We start from the raw sequence: 19065 nt of genomic DNA on the forward strand, positions 1-19065 counted from the left end.
ATTAATTTGAAAGAACTGTGCATTAAAAGTATTTACATCTCTTTGTAAATACATACTGAAAATATTTCCCTTGAAAAATACGAAAGCACCAGAAGGCATGCATTAGAAGGAAGGCACGGGCCTACTGTAAGATAATTCTACATGTCTGTGTGAGTATCCAATGAAAAATACTTCTCATAAGAGCAGGAAGATGAGTAGTGGAGTATGATGTGGATTTTAAGAAGCACTCTTGAATTTCAATTACACTAATACTTCTAATTTCTGTATTCTATTCAGAAATAGTGTATTCAGTACACTATTTCTGAACCATTCAATTCTTTCCAGCTAACACACTCTACAGGGCTTCAAGGACTACACCATCTGATTAACCCTTTAATGCCAAAGCTTCAGAACTCTTGCTCTCTCACACACCAGATTTCTACCAACATTTAAAATCCCCAATTCATCATCAAAGAAGGGATTAATCTGTCCTTGGTTTATCTAAATGACCTAATAATAACATTTAAATGACAACCAACTATAGGATATGTCCTTATTAAGTTTGATAGGGTTTTTAAAAAGCCAACTAATGTGATGAAGTCTGCAAAGTGATTTAGATTAAACAAGTTTGACTACTCAATTTGGAAGAGATTCAGTGCACAGGTATAGGCAGTTGTAAAATGTTAAGCTTTGAACGTTACTGTCAAGAAAGTTGAGAAACGTTAGATGAACATTATATTAATCAGTTTTCATTACTTATAAACATGTGCTTATTTTCAGTGTCTCCCCCCCCCCCTCCCCTATTTCTTCCTAAGAACTGTTCAGGCTAAGGAGAAATTAACACCCATTAAGAAATGCAAATGATTGAAAGCTCCTGTCAGGATCACTGGGGAAAAACCACTCACTAGGACGGATCTTCCCATAGCCAAGTACAAATGAGAGGCTAAGATGGGAGGAGGGTACATTCTGCACCTTGTAACAGGGAAGGAGCCTTCGGAAATACTAGGAAAGGACAGGATTTTCTCTTCTCCAGTCCTGAGCATTTCCAGTGACCATTCACCATCCAGAAAACCGGTCAATACACCACCATTGTAAGCACTTCTAGCACTGTGTCTTTTCTCCATTGGGGTTTTACACTTCCTATGTTATTTAGTACTATTTTGGTTCCCTGTATCAATGCCATGTTCAGCTGGGGCTGTGAAGTTACCCACATGTTCCAGGCATATAAGAAACTAAGTGAGTTGTGTACTCTAGAGAAAAAACAAACAAACAAAATCTTAAATGATTTGCTAATAGGTTTATAATTCTGCAGGAAAAAATACTTGGTGACAAAATACTTGTTTCCAGTCAATGAAGACAGTTTGGCTGCATCTGGTAGCAATGGTCTGTAAGTTCAGCGAGTCAGGAGACTGAGACAGGAGGAATTAAGTTCGAGGCCTTTGTGAACTCTATTGTGAGCTCAGGGAACCTGAGGAGCTTAACCAGACAGAGCCTATCTCAGAATAGGAAGTCAAACTCCAGCGGGAGAGGTGACTTGGTGGCTGAGCACTTGTCCACCATGTCTGAGGCCCGAGGTCCATCACTAGTACCACACCAAAACAGGACAAGAAGTACAAACTCCAGTCCACATTTGGCTACGCCATCACGTTGCTGAATTCCTTCCTGGGGACACACAAACCAAGTCTATCTATCCCTCGACATAAGGGCCCAACACACACCAAGGCATGATTCTGCCACAATTCAAGTGGGGAACTCATGAGTTTATTGGGAACTCTTACAGAGTTACCCACAGGGGTGTGGGCGCCACTGCCCAAAGGCCGCACCAGAAGTCTGCGCAGCAGGGACATGGGCTCCCAGAGGGGCACAGATGGGACTCCTCCCTAGTCTCCCAGCTGATACACTCTATTTTTAAACCAATCTACAATTACAATATTTAAACTTCAGACAGAAAGTGACATGTGTCTAAAACACCTATGTGACTTAATGAACAACCATTTAACTAAGTGGCTAACTGAAATTTTTGTAAAGTATGAAATAAACAATTTTATTAGATGAACTCATTTATTTGACACATTAAGTTATGCAAAGAAAAATATATGCAACTGCATAAAAAGAACCACATTTTCATATTACTAAACACAGCAGTGGCCAAAAATAACGAATTGTAGAGTGGACCCCAGGATTTAATGCAAAAAACACCCTGTACAGCAAAACTTCAGGCTTCTAACTTCACTGAATCCAGAACTACACGTGCTTCTTTATACTCCTCGGCTTCTTCCAAGTCTTTTTCACTTTCCTGAAATGAAAAAGAGCACAATTAAGTTTGTCCTTTAGGAATTTCCATACTTGATACTATAGACCAGTAAGAAACCCAAGAATTAAAGAAAAGGATTCTAGGATTTCTAAATGTATCCACCTCTGCTCCTTTGTTACTGGGAACAGAAGAAATGAGAGATTAACTTGTTTTCATCATATATTCTCGTATTATGTATGTTTCATGTTGTAATTATAAACACAGTTGCCTAAAATTATTAGCATTAAGTAATTAAATAAAAATCTCATTAATTTAAAATCATCCTTATTTGGCCAACATTATCCTACAAAAAGATTATTCACAATGTATTAAAAGTAAAAAACAAGGATTTGCTAATATGTTAGTTAATAATATGACAATATCCAGTATAAATAATACTCCAATTATGCCCAACACCAAAGCTTGTTACTGACATCATACAAGTTAAGTACAATTGAATTAGAAAAGTGGACTGTCTTATTAATGAGTATATCACACTGACATCAAACAAAACATTAGCACCTCTTTTAATTGTGAAGATTCATCCTGCCTTTGAGAAGTTCATTATAGGGCTGGAGAGACGTCGAAGTGAATTAAGAGCACTTGAGGCCTTCCAAAGGTCAGAGCCTGACCAATACCCATCTTAGGTGCTCACAGCTCGAAGCAGGTCAGACGCCTCTGGCCTCAGTGGTACCTATCTGCAGTCACGTGTATATACCCATATACATACTCATAGTTAAAAACAGTAAATCTTTTAAAAAACTGCTGAGTCATAGGAACTCATGATCCTTAAAAAGGTTTATTATAGAGACAGAATTCCAGGCAAAATTAGTACATAAAATAAAAACATTTTCTTCTTTTTTGTGCCCTATAGATTTAGTCAGAATTTGTTGGTAAACACAAATTTCATTCTTTTTCCTAGACTATATATGAGCATACTGAAAATACTTTACTTTTCTCCTAAGGGAACAATTATGAGTAAGGGAAAGAACAGCTATGTGTCTAATAATTAGTATCAGCATAGGAAATATAAACATTAAAAATAAGATTAGTAAAAGAAATGTTAGAGTTCATCAATTATCAAACAGCAACAGTGACTTGATCATCGTGACAATTTGCTTTGTCAACTAGCCACAATCCAAAATCCCGAGAGAGTATCATAAGAACCGTCTACATTAGGTTGGCTGGCGCATGTCTGTGGGGTGGTCTGTGGGGACAGAGACCCAGCACACTGTGGGCAACACCATTCTCTAGGACACTGGGGGTCCTGGAATACAGCAGAGTAGAGAAACTGAACTAAGCCCAAGTGAGCATGAGCATATTTATTTCTCTGCTGCTACCTGTGGATGTGACATTACTAGCTGCTTCAAGTTCCTGCATCTTGACTTCTCCATAACAATGAACTAAAATCTGGAATTGTGAGCAAAATTACACCCTTTCTCCCTGAAGTTGCTTTGTAAGGACTAAAGTTATGTCTTAAGTTTAAATGTCTGTGCTTAAGAGATCTATACAACAACACTGCCTTTAACCTGTAAGTCCACTTGCCCAGGGACAGATAACTTCCTGGAATGCTGGGGGCTGTTCATGTAAGATGACAAGCCACATGTTTTTACTTCTGGAACCAAGGATGGTTGCCCAATTGCACAGGATGTGCTTGATCATACACAGGCTGGAGGCCTGTAGGTAGGAAGTACGTCAGGATGCGTGCTTGTCCCCATTGGATGAAGGCAGGAAGTACCTGACTAACATAATTCAGAGCCATTCTCTGGGTATCCTGGGTATGGACTTGGCCAGCGTCCATCTTCCTGACCAATGTTTAATAAAGCTTGATTCAAATGTGGCTCAAAAATTGTAGTAGTGGTCTTATTCTCTCCTGGTGGGATTAACAGCTGTGTGTATATATGCATATACATATATACATATATGTATATATAAAAAATCTATTCTATATATATATAAAACATACACACACACACACATATATATATTTTAAATCACAACAACAGAAATGAAACTAGGGTAGTTGTGACGGTTTGTTTGTGAGACAGGGGCTCTCTATGTAGCCCTGGCTGTCCTGGAACTCACAGAGATCCACCTGCCTCTGATTCCCAAGTGCTGGGATTAAGGGTGCTTGCCACCATGTTGTGTGATGGTCAGTGTAAACTGTCTAGAGTGTCTACAATCTAGAATCACTTGGCGACATTAGCTCATTCCTCTTTGCTCTTCACTAAGGATGTAATGTGACTAGCTGCTTCAGGTTCCTGCCACCTTGATGGAATGTAACCTGGAATGACAAGCCAAATAACCTCTTTGTCCCTTAAGTTGGTTGCTTTTATTCAGTATTTTACCACAGCAACAAGAAACAAAGCTAAGGTAGAAACCAGTACTGAGAAGTAGGGCAGCTGCTGTGATAAACATGACCATGTGGCTTTTAGGTAATGGAACTGTTTTGTGGGAAGAATGTGGAAGTGTTTGGTACACTGGTTTAGAAAATCCATTCCATGATGAAAGTAGAGGCTAATGGGCATTCTAGTGGGAGTGTGGAAGAGCAGAATGGTGAGAAAATGGAATATAATGTGGAGGAGGGCCAGCGTAGAAGGTTACAGAGAGAAGGACTCTCAGGAAGTGGGCTGGGGCCATTCCTGTGACATTGTGGCCAAGCACCTGGCTTCCTCCTGCTTTGCTCTGAGGACCTGAGTGAGGTTAAATGTAAAGATAATGGTATTTCATAGAGAAGTCTCTTGTGTTGCACTGGGAGGGGAAGAGGGTCTGGAAGGCTCCATCTTGAGAAGATGCAAAGTCACTAAGAGGAAGAAAGCCTAAGACATGCCCCGTTCCTGGAAGGCAACTGCACAGGAAAGTGTGTCTTCAGCACACAGAAGCCGACACAGCTGTGGTCCAGAGGAGAAAGGCTGTCAACAGAACTTGGCTACTGTCCATGTGGTGTCTGTTCTGAAGTCACAATGTAAGCGTGAGGGGGTCACTGAGAGCAGCTGAGGCCGGGCATTGTGTGGCATGGAGGCAGTCCCTGTGATAAGAGGCCCTGGGAGGCTAATCTATAAAGTGAAGCGTAAGCTGCAGTGGGACCCTAGGAGGCAGGCCAAGCCAGGACCACGGGGCCTCCTTCAAGGTGCACAGCAGGTATGGATGGACTGACAGACAAGTGCTGAAGGCAGCAGGGACGTAAGAGTGTGGTGCTGTCCAAGCCGCTGGGGCTTGGCCAATTTCATCACAAGCCCCAGATGCAGGACAGAGTCCTGCAGGATTTGGCGGTTTCTCTGCTGGAGTTTCATTTGTTTACTTCTTGTTACGCCCTGCTTCTTCAATGCTGAAATAGGAATGTCTACTCTGTATTATTTTATGTTGAAAGTATACAACTTTGTGTTTTTTGATTTTATAGGAACTCACAGTTATAAGACTCTTAAAATATTGGAAAATGTACAGATAATAAGGACTTTTAAAGATGGCCTGCACTTTACCTTAGGAGACAAAACTTGACAAGACTCTGGGGACAAGGGTAGAGAGGTTCACAGCCTACAGTGTTGAGTGTTTGTGTGCCAAGCAGACAGGAAGCAGACTGTGAGGCTGCTCTGGTGGTCAGGCCGGTTCACTGGAGACGAAGGGTATGATCCTGCAGCTGCCTTCCCTCTAGTGACAGACGGCAGAGAACTGTGAGCCAAATAAGCTCTGTCCCTTAAGTTGCTTTTCCAGGGTGTTTTTATCACAGCAACAGAAAGTGGAACTAAGACACAGCCCTGCGCATGTGTCAACTATTAAAAAGAAATAAGATGACTCTTTCACTTATACTTTGATCATTTATAGACTCAACTAACCACTGTTTCTCAAAGCATGTGTACCAGGAAGCATGACAGTACCACCCCATTCAGGTGGCTTCATGAGAGGTCTGCTTCTATTACCTTCTGGTCCCCCTTCTCTCAACTTAATTTAGGTTTGAATCTAAAATAATTCCAGACCTTTTACACAGGACCAAATTAATTTGAGACACTGGATTAAATCAAATTTCAAACAGTTGGCTGTTAATGTGTCAAAAAAAAAGTATGTACAAAGAACAAATAGATATTGCTGGTCAAAACTGGTACTATGTATACCAGCTATTATGGCTCAAATATTTAGTAAGTAAGTAGAATAAACATGATAGAAAAAACTTGAGTCATAACTCAAACCTAAGTTAAATTCTTTAAACATTTAAAAGCATGCTGGTTCCCAGGGTGCAGTGGTTAGTGCTGTCGATACCTGGGGGCAAGCCTCCAGGCACACTAGTGAGGGGCTGTCTACATTAATGCTAGTCTCTGAGTATGACATCAGGAGACTATCTTGGGCTGGACCATCCCTAAGCAGGGGAGACAAACACACATGCATCCACTGCATCCTGTTCCTGATTATGGATAAAATACAACCAGCTCTGCTCTTTCTCCAGTCACTGTGGCTTCCCTGCTCTGATGGACTGTAACATGGAATTCAGAGCTAAAATGAAACTTTCCAAGAGTATTTTATCATCCAATAGGAGAAGAAACCAAGACACAGGACAAATGAATAAAAATCTATCTCTTCAAATAGCTGCAGTGTTAAATATTCAAAGTTTTAGTTTTCTGCATATTAGATTGAAGACAATTTAAAATATGAGTTCAAGAAATCTTTACTTACTAATATCTGCTGAAGATCGGTATATGCAGCCTCTAACCGGCGCTGGCAATCTGGGATCATCATCCGGGACTCTTGCAGGATTTCTGCCTGTAATAAGAACATTTGTGAGACATGTCAAGACGAGAACTAATGTGTATTTATTTTATACCCTGACATATAACTAATGATTTAGAGGAAATGAAAAGTAGAACTATGTTAAATGACTCAATGCTCTAATTCAAGTTGGGTTTATCAGATTGTATTATCTGCAAAGTACAAGTTCTAAGCAGAACTTGCACAAAGTTTTGGGCTTTTCTCCCTTTTGGTAATCACCTTCTCATGGTAAGTGAAAATTAACTGGCAAAGCTTTTCATTCAGCACTTATTTAAAAGGCTATTTAAAGTAAATGATTCCCCTGCTGTCACAAAGCACCTTTATCTAAAATGGGATCAGCTGGTTATATAAATATCCCCTGCATCTTTGGGTAATAAAGGAAAACAGTGTTCAGATAGTATCACAGGGAGATAATTACTGCATGAGAGAAGTTATTGAGTTATTGATCACATCGTGTGCACACTGCAGGAGGGACTCACTGAAAGACAGAGGTAAGAGAAATGAAAAGCAAAGACCAGCAGGTTCATATTCTGATGCTTATCATGCATAAAAAGTTATTACTTATCCTTGGGCTTCATTTTAGGAGAGAGATTATTCTCCCCAAGCAGTTTGAGCCAAATTACCAATGTGGCACCCTCTGAATCTGAACTTCTTGCCTATTCTTCATGAAGACACTGAAGAATTAACCACAGGGACACTTATTCTGAGGGATGTTTTTGGAATGTAAAATCTACCATTCAAAGCTATATTGTAACACATCAAAACACAAAGGAAAATTAGGAAACTCGGTCAGTAGTTAGTCAAGATGTTGGACTTAAGCCTTTTTCTTCAGTTGGCACAAAAGCTTTGTTTCCATAAATTATTCTCAGAGACAGATATTGTGATAATATTTTTTCTCACAAAATGTTTGGTCAAAAGCTTTCAGAGAAATAGGTACAAAATTAACCAAAATTACCTAGCTGAAATAAAACAGAATGCACACAATTTTATGGCAGTCATAGTTAATTATAATGGAAACATAAGTTGGTCCCAGAATCTTCATGCTTTCTTTGACAATCTGTCGTAGCTCATACTGTACTAAACCATCATAACACACAGTTACTTTCTATCCACATCTGCTTTCTTGGGTGGAAATATATGACTGAACTCAGAATGCTTTGACTATTAAGTCACAGATTAAAATTTCAAGTATAGGATCATGACTTTACTTTCAGGTAAACAGATATTTAATTAATGTCATTAAATTATTTTTGTATATCTGGTTTGAAACTATGTTAAAAATTGGCAACAGGAACATCTCAGATTTCTTCTGTGGAATTCCTGCAGAACAGCTTACAGGAATAAAATAACGAATTAAAAGAAATAGGTCAAACTCATGACAAGTTAAAATATATATTTACAATTTTCCCCCAGCCTTAATGTTACTGAAATGAACTTTAAGCAGCACTATCCAACATAATTTCTATTCTTTATTATCTCTGTATTAGTACAAATCAAGATCTTCCGTGAGTCTAGCAAGATGAACTCCTGACTTCCAACAAAAGTCCACTCCCCTGTATTCCACCCTGATTATTCACTGAGTTTCCTCAACATTCAGCCCCATAACCACAGGTTCCACATCTGCAGATTTAACCTACAGTAGACTGAAATTAAAAAACAACAACAACAAAAAAAACTGCACTGAACACTTGTAATATTTGTCATTACTCCTTAAAAATAATATACCATAGCAACTATTTATATCATCTTGGTATCATCACTAATCTAGAGATGAATTAAAATACACAGCAATATGTGTATAGGTTATACACTCCACCATTTTCTAAAAGGAACTGGTCCAAGAACACTGAGGGCTGACTGCATGCGTACATGTCAGGACAGGGGACACAGACTGCAAAGAGAAGGCTCAGTTTTGCAGTCCAACACAGGAGCACAAACATGAAGACATGAAGCCTGACACTGCTTCATGTGACACCGCCCCAGAACGCCAAAGGAGCACCCGGAAACCTGGATCCCATAGGCCACACCTGCACCAAATCCACAAGCTGAGTGCTTCCCTTTAGAGCAATGAATCAGGACTGACAGGGATAATTTTTTTATTCTCTGAGAATTTCATACAGTAAACTATCATATTCAGCTGTTCCCCAACTCCTCCCTGGCTCTCCCCAAATCACTATCCAGCCAAGTTCTTGTTCTTTTTCAAAAACAAACAAAAAGGCCACAAAAAACCGTGGAGTCCAATTTGTGTTGGCCAACTACTCCTGAGCACGGAGCCTGCCCTGGACCGGGGTTGGGATACCTGCCGTTAGTGACTTTCCCTATCCAGCAGCTACCATTCGGGGGCAGTTTCTCGACTGGGAGTGGGACTTAGTGCCACTTTCTGGGATTCTGTCTGGCAGCAACTAACAACAGCATCTGAGTCATGATGAGACAAAGAAGACATCCCCAAATATCCAACTGAACTAATGAGTGCTGTTCATTCAGAGTGTCTTTCTTTAGAGGACCCAAACAATGGTTATTCTAATGCTTACTGCATTGTGTCTAGAGGAAATCAGGGTCTTGGCATAGTCACTGGACTCATAAGGAACCTTAGGGGAACACCATAGCGTGCCATCCCCAATGATGTGAAATTGACTTTAAAACAAGTTACAACTTTTCTGAGTATTTATTTTGGTAAAATGGAAACTGGGGAAGAATAGGCAAGGCTTGGTTTATAACAATCTATAGACTGCAGAACTTAAAAGTTGATTAATTTCTTTTATGATCAAACATAAAAAGTGAAAAGTAAACATTCTAATTGATAGGAATTCCTTTTTTTTTTTTTTTTCTGTCACAGGAAAAGTTCTATGAAACAATGCGGCCAATGTTAAGCTGTTCGGCAACTGATTAGGCTAAGGTTTCTGGCTCTTTTGGTGAGCCAGATCTTGTAACCAGGGATGGACTAGACCTATAAGTTGTACCAGCCCACAGAATGATGTCAGCTGTCTCTGGAGCCAATAATATTCATATCAGCTTGTCAGATGGAGCTCTAGAAATTACTGCAACATTAGTTAAGTCTTCTCTTTTATATATAGTGGAAGGATGTTAACATGCACACAGTGAATTAGGAATCCATTTGACTGTGTTTCCCTGGTTATTGCTGAATCCACTGAGGGGAAGCAGGGCAGTGTAAACTCTGATACACCAACAACTGTCATGAATGTAAATGGTGCAAGTATACCATCTAAAGCATGGAGATAGACTAACTGTACTCAACCATATGGCATTTAAGAAATTCACTTCAGATGTAAAAAAACCAGAAAATCCAAGCATGGAAAAAGATATGGAACATAAAACAACAACAGCAGAAGTGACTACATTAATATTATAGAGTAGAATGCTGCAGATCAAGAAATGCTGTTAGGGACAAAAGGAGTGTCACAATATCAGAACATTCTAAGCACATCAAAGTAACATATGATCCTGTGTATGAACAGATAAATAAATAAACATATATAGATGGGGATTTCCACTCAACAATTTATAGAAATACTAGACAAAAATGAGCAAAGGTAGGAAAGAACTAGACACAAGCACAGTAAGCTATGCCGCTTAAAAAAAAAAAAAACACGGTATCAGAGGAGAGGAAAGAGGGGAGACTGTAGTTGGGATGTAAAACAACAATAACAACAAACCCCACTGCATCTTAGCAAGGAAACAGAACATTCACGTAAGAGAGTGCAAATGCATTAAGCCCTGTGAACACTGCAGCAGACCACATCCTATGTCAACAGCAGTAAAAACTAAACAGAAACCTAAAAACCACGCAATCATAGACAGTACAGTTCTAGGACACAACACAGAGTCAGTAACTGAAGAGGAGACTCTTCCCTGATAAACTAACCAAGTCAGCGTGGCAGTGTTAGAACACACCTTTACCCTAGCACGTGGGGGGCAGAGGCCGTGGGGGGCAGAGGCCGTGGGGGCAGAGGCCATGGGAGGGCAGAGGCCGTGGGGGGGCAGAGGCCATGGGGGCAGAGGCCGTGGGGGCAGAGGCCGTCCGGGGCAGAGGCAGCCAGACCTCACTAGTGCTGAGAGGAGGGCTCATGGCACTGAGCTCCCATCAGCAAAGTGAAGCCTCTCAAATCTGTGTTCTTCCTCACAATAGAGGAAAAGAGGAGCACTTCATACAACACTTCAAGGCAGCGGCAGGAGGCCAGTCTGGTCTAATTAGGGAGTTTCAGGACAGTCAAGGCTACACAGAAAGACCCTGTCAAAAGAAACAAAAACCAAGCAAACAAAAACCCCAAATCAAAACAGCAACAAAAAACAAACAGAAAAAGGCAGCAAATAAACTCAAAACAATCAAAAGAAATGAAGTGATCATAAAAGTACAAATCGATAACAAAACAATCGAAGGAAATGAAGTGATTATAAAAGTACAAATCGATAAAATTACAAGTCAGAAAAATACAGAGAAAGGTCAACAGAACAACAGGTAAGTTTAAAGAAAAAGTTGATGCACTTCTGACAAGACCAAGTGAGTAGGCACAAGTCACCAAAAGCAACACCAAACAGCTCCTGTAGCCACTGAAGAATGAAGAGGTCCCAGAGACAACTCTAACACTAGCAACTTGAAAGCAACGGACTCCACTCCTCAAAACTTATATAAACTACCCGAACCCCACCAATTCCATCGTCTCCTGCAAATTTCATGACTCCATCCTAATTTAAGATGAGTTCTATTCCACTGTGTGCATACAGCACACTTCCATTATCCATTCATTGTAGACGGACATCTGGTCTGCATCAACTTCTGAACTATCATGAGAAATACGTATGTTATTTTGGTGGTCTGCACATCAATTCGGGAGCTATTTCTAAATTTAAAGATGTAATTACATTTAGTATATTATCTAACTTATATTTAATACTTAGAACTGGAGACCCACAGAGCTTCATGGCCGAGAGCAACAATGGAACGCTCGTGCTCAGACACGAGCGCTATGTGACCTGTGGCAGTTATCTCACTAAGTTTCTGCTCTCTGTCTTCGCTGTGCTTGTTGGAAAGGGCTTCACTAGTCCGTAGGCTGGCCTCCAGCTTGCAGTGATCCCGTCTCAGCTTCCCCACCCCACAGAGAACAGTGCCATCTCTGAGGGCTGTGGAAAGCCCACCACCCAGGTCCCGAGTGCCAGCCTCACCTGCTTCTTAATGGCGTAGTTTTCACCGTCCTCAGCCTTCATCTTCTCTATCTTTTCTTCTTGCTGCTTTGCTTCTTTCTCATACATCACTTTTTCTTTGACCAACCTGTAAACACACCAAAAATGTTTTAGAGATTAGCTTTTTTCTCTAAAGGACAACAAAGAAACTATGTAAATACAAGACACAGTTAAAATACAGACATGGACAGGCAAGATGGGGCAGCTACTTCTAGCCATAGAGGTGAGAGCCCTGTGCTCCAAGTCCTCTACTGGGTGAAGCTGACCATGAACGCAAGGAGCACACACTCCGACATTAAGAAGGAAACCCACTCTTGCCTCTGCAATCTAAAAGTGGAAGTTAACACTTCTGTACTGCCTTTTTATTGATGCTTTCTAAAACTCTGTAATACACTTAGTTTATTGGGGGAAACCCACCAAATCTCAATGAAAGATTAGATTATTTTCAGCAAAAGCCCTGTTTACTACTTACAGGGAACTTAATTTTATGTTGGCCTTTCCTTTATGCAAGGAACAAGAATAAGTAATTTAAAGGTAGTTCTCTCACAGACAATTAGTAGACACAAACCAACACCAATAACGTTCAATCAGGAAAAGGTACAGATCAGGGAATTCTGGTAATAGGGAAGCATGCAAAACAAAATCTCAATTAACCTTAAATAGCTCAGTCTCCCTTAATTCTAGCTAATCTAAGTTTAATATAAAAGTATTGTGCTGGCTAGTTTTTATGTCAACTTGGCACAAGCTAGAGTCACCTGAGAGAAGAGTGTCAATTGAGAAACTGTGGTGGACAACTCTGTAGGACATTCTTAGTGACTGATGGTGGGGGGGGGGTCCAGCCCCAGCCCCAGCCCACTGTGAGTGGGGCCACTCCAGGGCTGGTGTTCCTGGATGCTATAGTAAAGCAGGCTGAGCAAGCCCATGGGAGTCAGTCAGTAAGAAGTGCTCCTCCATGGCCTCTGCATCAGTTCCTGCCCTGACTTCCCTTATGATGGACTGTAATCAACTGAGACATGTGAGATAAAATAAACCCTTTCCTCAAGTTGCTTTCAGTCATGGCTTCGTTTGTTTGTTTTTTGTTTTGTTTTGTTTTGTTTTGTTTTGTTTTGTTTAAATCACAGAAGTAGAAACCTTAAGACAATAACATATTAACATTCCTATATAGACAAGTAGATACAGTAGAGTGGTTTGAATGAGTGTCCCCCATAGGCTCATACATTTGAATGCTTGGTCCTGGTTAGTGGAACTGTTTGGGGAAGGATTAGGAAGCGTGGTCTTGGAGGAGGTGTGTCACCAGGTATGGGCCTTGAGGTTTCAAAAAGCCAGGCCCAGTCTGTCAGTGTCTCTCTGTCTGCCTCCCGGCCCCCGCCCCTCCCCACACCCACTGCCTCTAATTTGTGGATAAGATGGAAGCTCTCAGCTACTGCTCCAAGGCCACGCCTGCCTGCCTGCTGCCACACTCCCTGCCATGATGACCATGGACTTACCCTCTGAAACTGTAAACAAGCCTCCAATTAAATGCTTTCTCTTGTAAGTTGCCTTGGTCATGGTGTCTCTTCACAGCAATAGAAAAATAACTAAAGCACACAGCAAAGAAAAAAGTTTTCTGACTCCATCACATTAAAAACAGCCTCCATCTGACTTGCTTAATTCTAACCCAACAAGTAAAGGGAGGGAAACACTATGTAGAACATGGTAATGAAGATTTTAAAGTGTATTTCCAAACATAATTTGATTTTTATAGTTTAACTAGATTGAATTTAAACTCAGAAGTCTTTGTTGGTTTTTGTTTTGTTTTTTGAGACATGGTCTATTATGTATCTCTGGCTGTCCTAAAACAGCTCTGTAGCCCAGGCTGGCCTCAAAATCAGAGATCTGTCTGCCTTTGCCACCCAAGTGCTGGGATCAAAGGTGTGAGCCACCATGCCCAACCAAACCCACAAGTCTTTAAAGCCTGGCGAGGCAGCACCAATCCCCTCTGCACTCCTGCTGCAGTGCAGGAGGCTTTCCTGTGCAGTTAGGTCACCACATGCTAACACTCCCACGGATTCTACTTTGGAACTCAAACATCCTAGTCAGCTCCTACCCTGGGCCATTCGGTGTTCTTTCTAGATGGAAATACAAACAAACCAACCAACCACTAACAGTAGATAGCTATGTAAGTCTCACACACTTAGACCCTGGATACTGTCAATGAAAAGCAAAATACAAGACTGAATGACCACGCATTTTGAGTTGGGAAACATGAACAATAAAAGGATGCTCAAGAAACAAACAGCAAAGGAGTAAGAAATTCCTGTCTAGTTAACTGAAGAAAGGCCCGCTGATCTGGGGAGGGAGGTAAAAATGTAAACGGGTTTTAATTTTATGCCTTCCAATAAAGTATGAGCTTTTTATCATATATAAATCACTTTCACTTAAAAAAGAAGTGCAGCAAATTTTTAATAATTTTCAAACTTGCTAGTTTCCCCATTGGTTATATTCATGAATTTTCTGGACAAAGAATCTACCTAATAGTGTAATTCTCTGAATGCTGCTTTCCTTTTCCAAACATTACTTAAAATAATTTCAAAGTAATGCTATTGCAGCTTAAAGGCAAAATTAACTGAAAATATTTTCTATTACTCTTACAAACCTACTTCTCCAAACAGCAAGGCAGCTTCAAAAAATCTGTTGGTTCTAACTAGCTAGAAAAGCTTACTACTAAGGAGAGCTGTAAGAAGTACAAAGGACTGACAACCCTTAGTGGGATAATCAAATAACAAACCACCTGTAACATGACGTGTAGCACACAACAGAACATTTACATATGCAGTCGAGCACTGCTAGTAAGGTCCAGACAAACTCATTTGTGCTAGTGGTCCTATAAACTGAAGAGCAGAAGTTCCAAGGATGGACAACGTGTTGTAAAAGGTCTTGGAAGTCTTGCTAAACATGGTTCAAGTACAAACTCAATGGAGATGTAAGGAATATCCACGTGGCTCCTTCAGAACAGCTGCCCCTCAGCACAAGTTTGGGAAGTGTTCTGTAGAAACCCATGTTTTCACTTCAAAACTCACAAGTGCAAATTTCACACATTTAAACATACTGCTCATAATATAAGTTTTTGGGGAAATCAAGAGCTTCTGACCCTGCATTTAAAAACTCTGATTTTTAATTTTCTAAATTTATTATCCTAATTTTATAGTTTTAAGAATTATAAACATTATTTTCAACGTATTTATGACCATTTAATATCTAATATTCCAAAACCAAGTATAGAAGTGGCAGGCCAGTACAACTAGCACTGTTAAGGGGTAAAGGGGGCTGGGGAGATGGCTCAGAGGTTAAGAGCATCTTCTGCTCTTAACGAGGACCCAGGTTCAATTCTGAGCACCCATGGCAGCTAACGACTGCTTGACACTACAATTCCAGGGGATCTGACACCCTCATCTACCTCCACAAGTATCACACATACACATGGTTTACTTACATACATGCTGACAAAAAGTCACACACAGAAAGTATTTTTGGCTGGGCGGTGGTGGTAGCTCACGCCTTTAATCCCAGCACTCGGGAGGCAGAGGCAGGTGGATCTCTGTGGGTTTGAGGCCAGCCTGGTCTACAGAGCTAGTTCCAGGACAGCCAAGGCTACACAGAGAAACCCTGTCTCTAAAAACCAAAAATAAATAAATTTAATGTAAAAATCTTTAAAAGGGCCTACAGAGGCATTTCTTTAGGATGACATACAAATATGCAGTAAGCACATGAGAAAATACTCAACCTCATCCATGATGAATGAAGTAACACTGCACAATCAGATATCTACAATCAGTCAGATCATAAGTGTCAAGTATTGGGAAAGACATGGAGAGAAACTGAAAGCATTAAACAATGCTGATAGAAATGAAAATTGATACAGTTGTTTTGAAGTTGTCTATTTCTCAAAATATTAAACAAATCAAAATTACAATCCGTCCCAATGCTACTCCTAAATAGATACCCTAGAGAAACTGAAACAGAAGTCCATATGAAGTCTATGTATATGAATGTTGATAACAGCTTATGTGCAACAGCCAAAACATGACAACTCAAAACTCCACTTCCTGGACAAACACAATGTGGTATATCCATTCACTGGAATATTACTCAGCAATAAAAAGGAGTAAATACTCTAGGGGAGAATCCACCACAATTATTCTTCTAAATGGACATAATAACAAACTGATTCCTAATGACATCATCATACCTAGATACTAGTGCATCTCTCAACCTTCACGAAGAAACGTCCCTAACGTGGTACATCCTTAGCATGTTAAGTTTTTTGTTTGTTTTTGGTAATTAACAGAGAAACCTACAGCAGGTCAAGCTGCAGAAAAGAAGAGAATACAGAATGTGTAGTCCTAAACGGGACAACCATATCACATCTTCCAAGGCTTGGGGATCACTGCAAAGGAAAAGAGAGTTGGAAGATGGAGAGAGGGTGGATGACAACAAGGAAACAATGTCCTTGGGACACAGCAGGCAGCTGCACATGTGAATCCACACTGCACGTGTGACAGTACGCACGAGTCCTATACAGTCTCCAGCCAAACAAAACCCCAGCATGCAGGGGTGGGAGACGGCAGGAAGCTCCAGTACAGCTGAGGAGTTACTGGCAAGTGAGAGCTGCTGTAGGAGAGTCGGTTCTCTTCAGGGCAGGTAGATCACACTCTAGCATATGGGCAGCACAAACTGAATTTGATGGATTTCAAAAGGACATGGAGTTGGGTTGGCAGGGAAGGGAGGTGGTTCTGGGAGGAATGAGAGAAGAGGTGAAAATGACAAAAATTCACTGTATAAAATTCTCAAAGAACTAAAAAGGGAGGGCACTAACTCATGCTACAAGATGAACCTTGAAAACATGCTGTGAAAGCAGCCAGACAAAAGAGGCTACAAACTGTATTGATCTATTTATAGGACACCCACAGAACAGGCAAGTATAAGAATGCAGAGAAACAAGGAAATCTGTGGTAGCCTAGGGCTGGTTTGTTTCTGACATGGTGAAACCGCTCTACATAGGATACCATCTGAGTGACAGGAGTACACTTCAGCAAATACACCGGACACTTTGTGACTATGTGAGCTGCATCACAATAACTCTACCACCCCAAAGGAGGAAATCTGTGACCCCAGGATGAGCTTCAGGAAAGGTCCAAGTCCTGATCAATCAAGCCCAACAGTGGACAAAAGAACAGTATGCACAGACATCGGCCTTTTACTTGTAATTTAGGACTGATGCTATTGCTCTTGCTCTTGTTGATTCTCCCAGAGGTGAAAGGTGAGCCCCCTACAGCTGAAGATACCATGCACTTCAGACACAGGCCAAAGGCTCCTTGAGCTGGATCGGACCTGAATGTCTCCTCGAGGACTAGCTTTCATGATTCCAGAAGGTGCCGTGCAATACTAACCGTCCTCCCAGCTATGAACAACGGCCAGCACAGTCCGATAACCCCACAGGTGCAGTAGTGGCACCCACACCCTAGCGGTAACCACCTTCCCTTTAACTAGATCTAAGACCCTATCAACAAGTGGAAGTCATGTACGGTACTAGAACCCTACCTAACTACTCAGTGCTAGTGCAGTCATGGAGCTTGGAGGAGAACCTATAACCACTAAACCACCACAATCCTAACTGTACTCTCAATATTTGTCTTTATACTCAGAGAGGTGTAGTCCTCACTCCTCATCAAGGAAACTTTTCTTTGCCACAGACAAAAACCATTACAGAAAATCACAACAAAATTGTAGAGCCCAGTCCCAATGGATATGGAGATTTATTTATATATATATATATATATATATGACAACAATTAATGAAAAAAGAGCCATAAATTTGAAAATTAACAAGAAGGGGTACATGGGAGGGTTTGGAGGGAGGATAGAGAAGAAAATTATGTAATAAATCTCAAAATATAATAATTTTAAAACTTCATTAACAATAATTTTTAATATTAAAATGAAATCTTCATTCATTGAGATTATAATTTCAAAATAAAAGTACCATGAAATCACTATAAATAATCATCTTAAAGGTCCCTTTAGATAGTTAAAGAAAAACTTGCTAGAATAGAGGTAATGAGTGAAACCTCAAGATGATTTTATTTGACTGACAACGCTGTAAAGCAAGAATAAAAAGACACAGGAGGAGGAGGGAGGCAAAGGGGAAGGGAGAGAAGAAGTATTAGGAGAGAGAAGTTTATCCATACATTAAAAAGCTGGGATACTACTTGGTGTACAGCCCTTGCTTAGCAAGGATGAGGCCCTGGGTTCGAAGGCTGGCACTTCAGAAAGAAGCTGGGAGAGTTAACTCTGGATTGACACTTTGTCTCTGCTGCCTCACTAGGGAACAGGGGAGCTGTATTCTCACTATTGGCTGGAGCTAAGTGCAAACTGTGCTTTCAGATGGGTCATGAACTGCCCCACTTCACACACACTTCTATTTTTCAAACACACAGGCTGTGGTGGTTTGAATGAGAATGCCCCCTACAGGAAGCTCCTATATTTGAATACTTGGTCCCCCACTGGTGGAACTGTTTGAGAAGGACTAGGAGGCATGGCCTTGTTGGAGGAAGTGTGTCTCAGGGGAGGGCTTTGAAGTTTCAAAAGTCCACACCCTTCCCAGTTGACTCTCTCTGCCTCCTACTTGCAGATAAGGATGCACGATCTCAGCTCCTGCTCTAGCTCCATGTATGCTGCCATGCTCCCTGCTATGATGGTCAGGGAAGCTAACACTCTGAAATGGTTAAGTCTCATTAAACTCTTCCTTCTATAAAAGTTGCCATGATCAAGGTTTCTGCACAGCAATGGAAAAGCAA

General features: G+C 40.7%; 1 protein-coding gene across 1 annotated transcript in view; it reads right to left on the minus strand.

Annotated features, from left to right (window-relative positions):
• Nucleotides 1-2021: 2021 nt before the first annotated feature.
• Tbca (tubulin folding cofactor A) overlaps nucleotides 2022-19065 on the minus strand; it is a 57460-nt gene continuing 40416 nt past the window's right edge. Inside the window, exons 2-4 of the mRNA XM_059276556.1 lie at nucleotides 12212-12317; nucleotides 6938-7024; nucleotides 2022-2275 (exon numbers count right to left, since the gene is read on the minus strand). Coding sequence (XP_059132539.1) covers nucleotides 2195-2275; nucleotides 6938-7024; nucleotides 12212-12317 — 274 coding nt within the window. The 3' untranslated portion in view covers nucleotides 2022-2194. The remainder of the gene's footprint in view (nucleotides 2276-6937; nucleotides 7025-12211; nucleotides 12318-19065) is intronic.

This window comes from Peromyscus eremicus, chromosome 11, assembly GCF_949786415.1.
Source record: "Peromyscus eremicus chromosome 11, PerEre_H2_v1, whole genome shotgun sequence".
In the NCBI taxonomy this organism is placed as follows: domain Eukaryota; kingdom Metazoa; phylum Chordata; class Mammalia; order Rodentia; family Cricetidae; genus Peromyscus; species Peromyscus eremicus.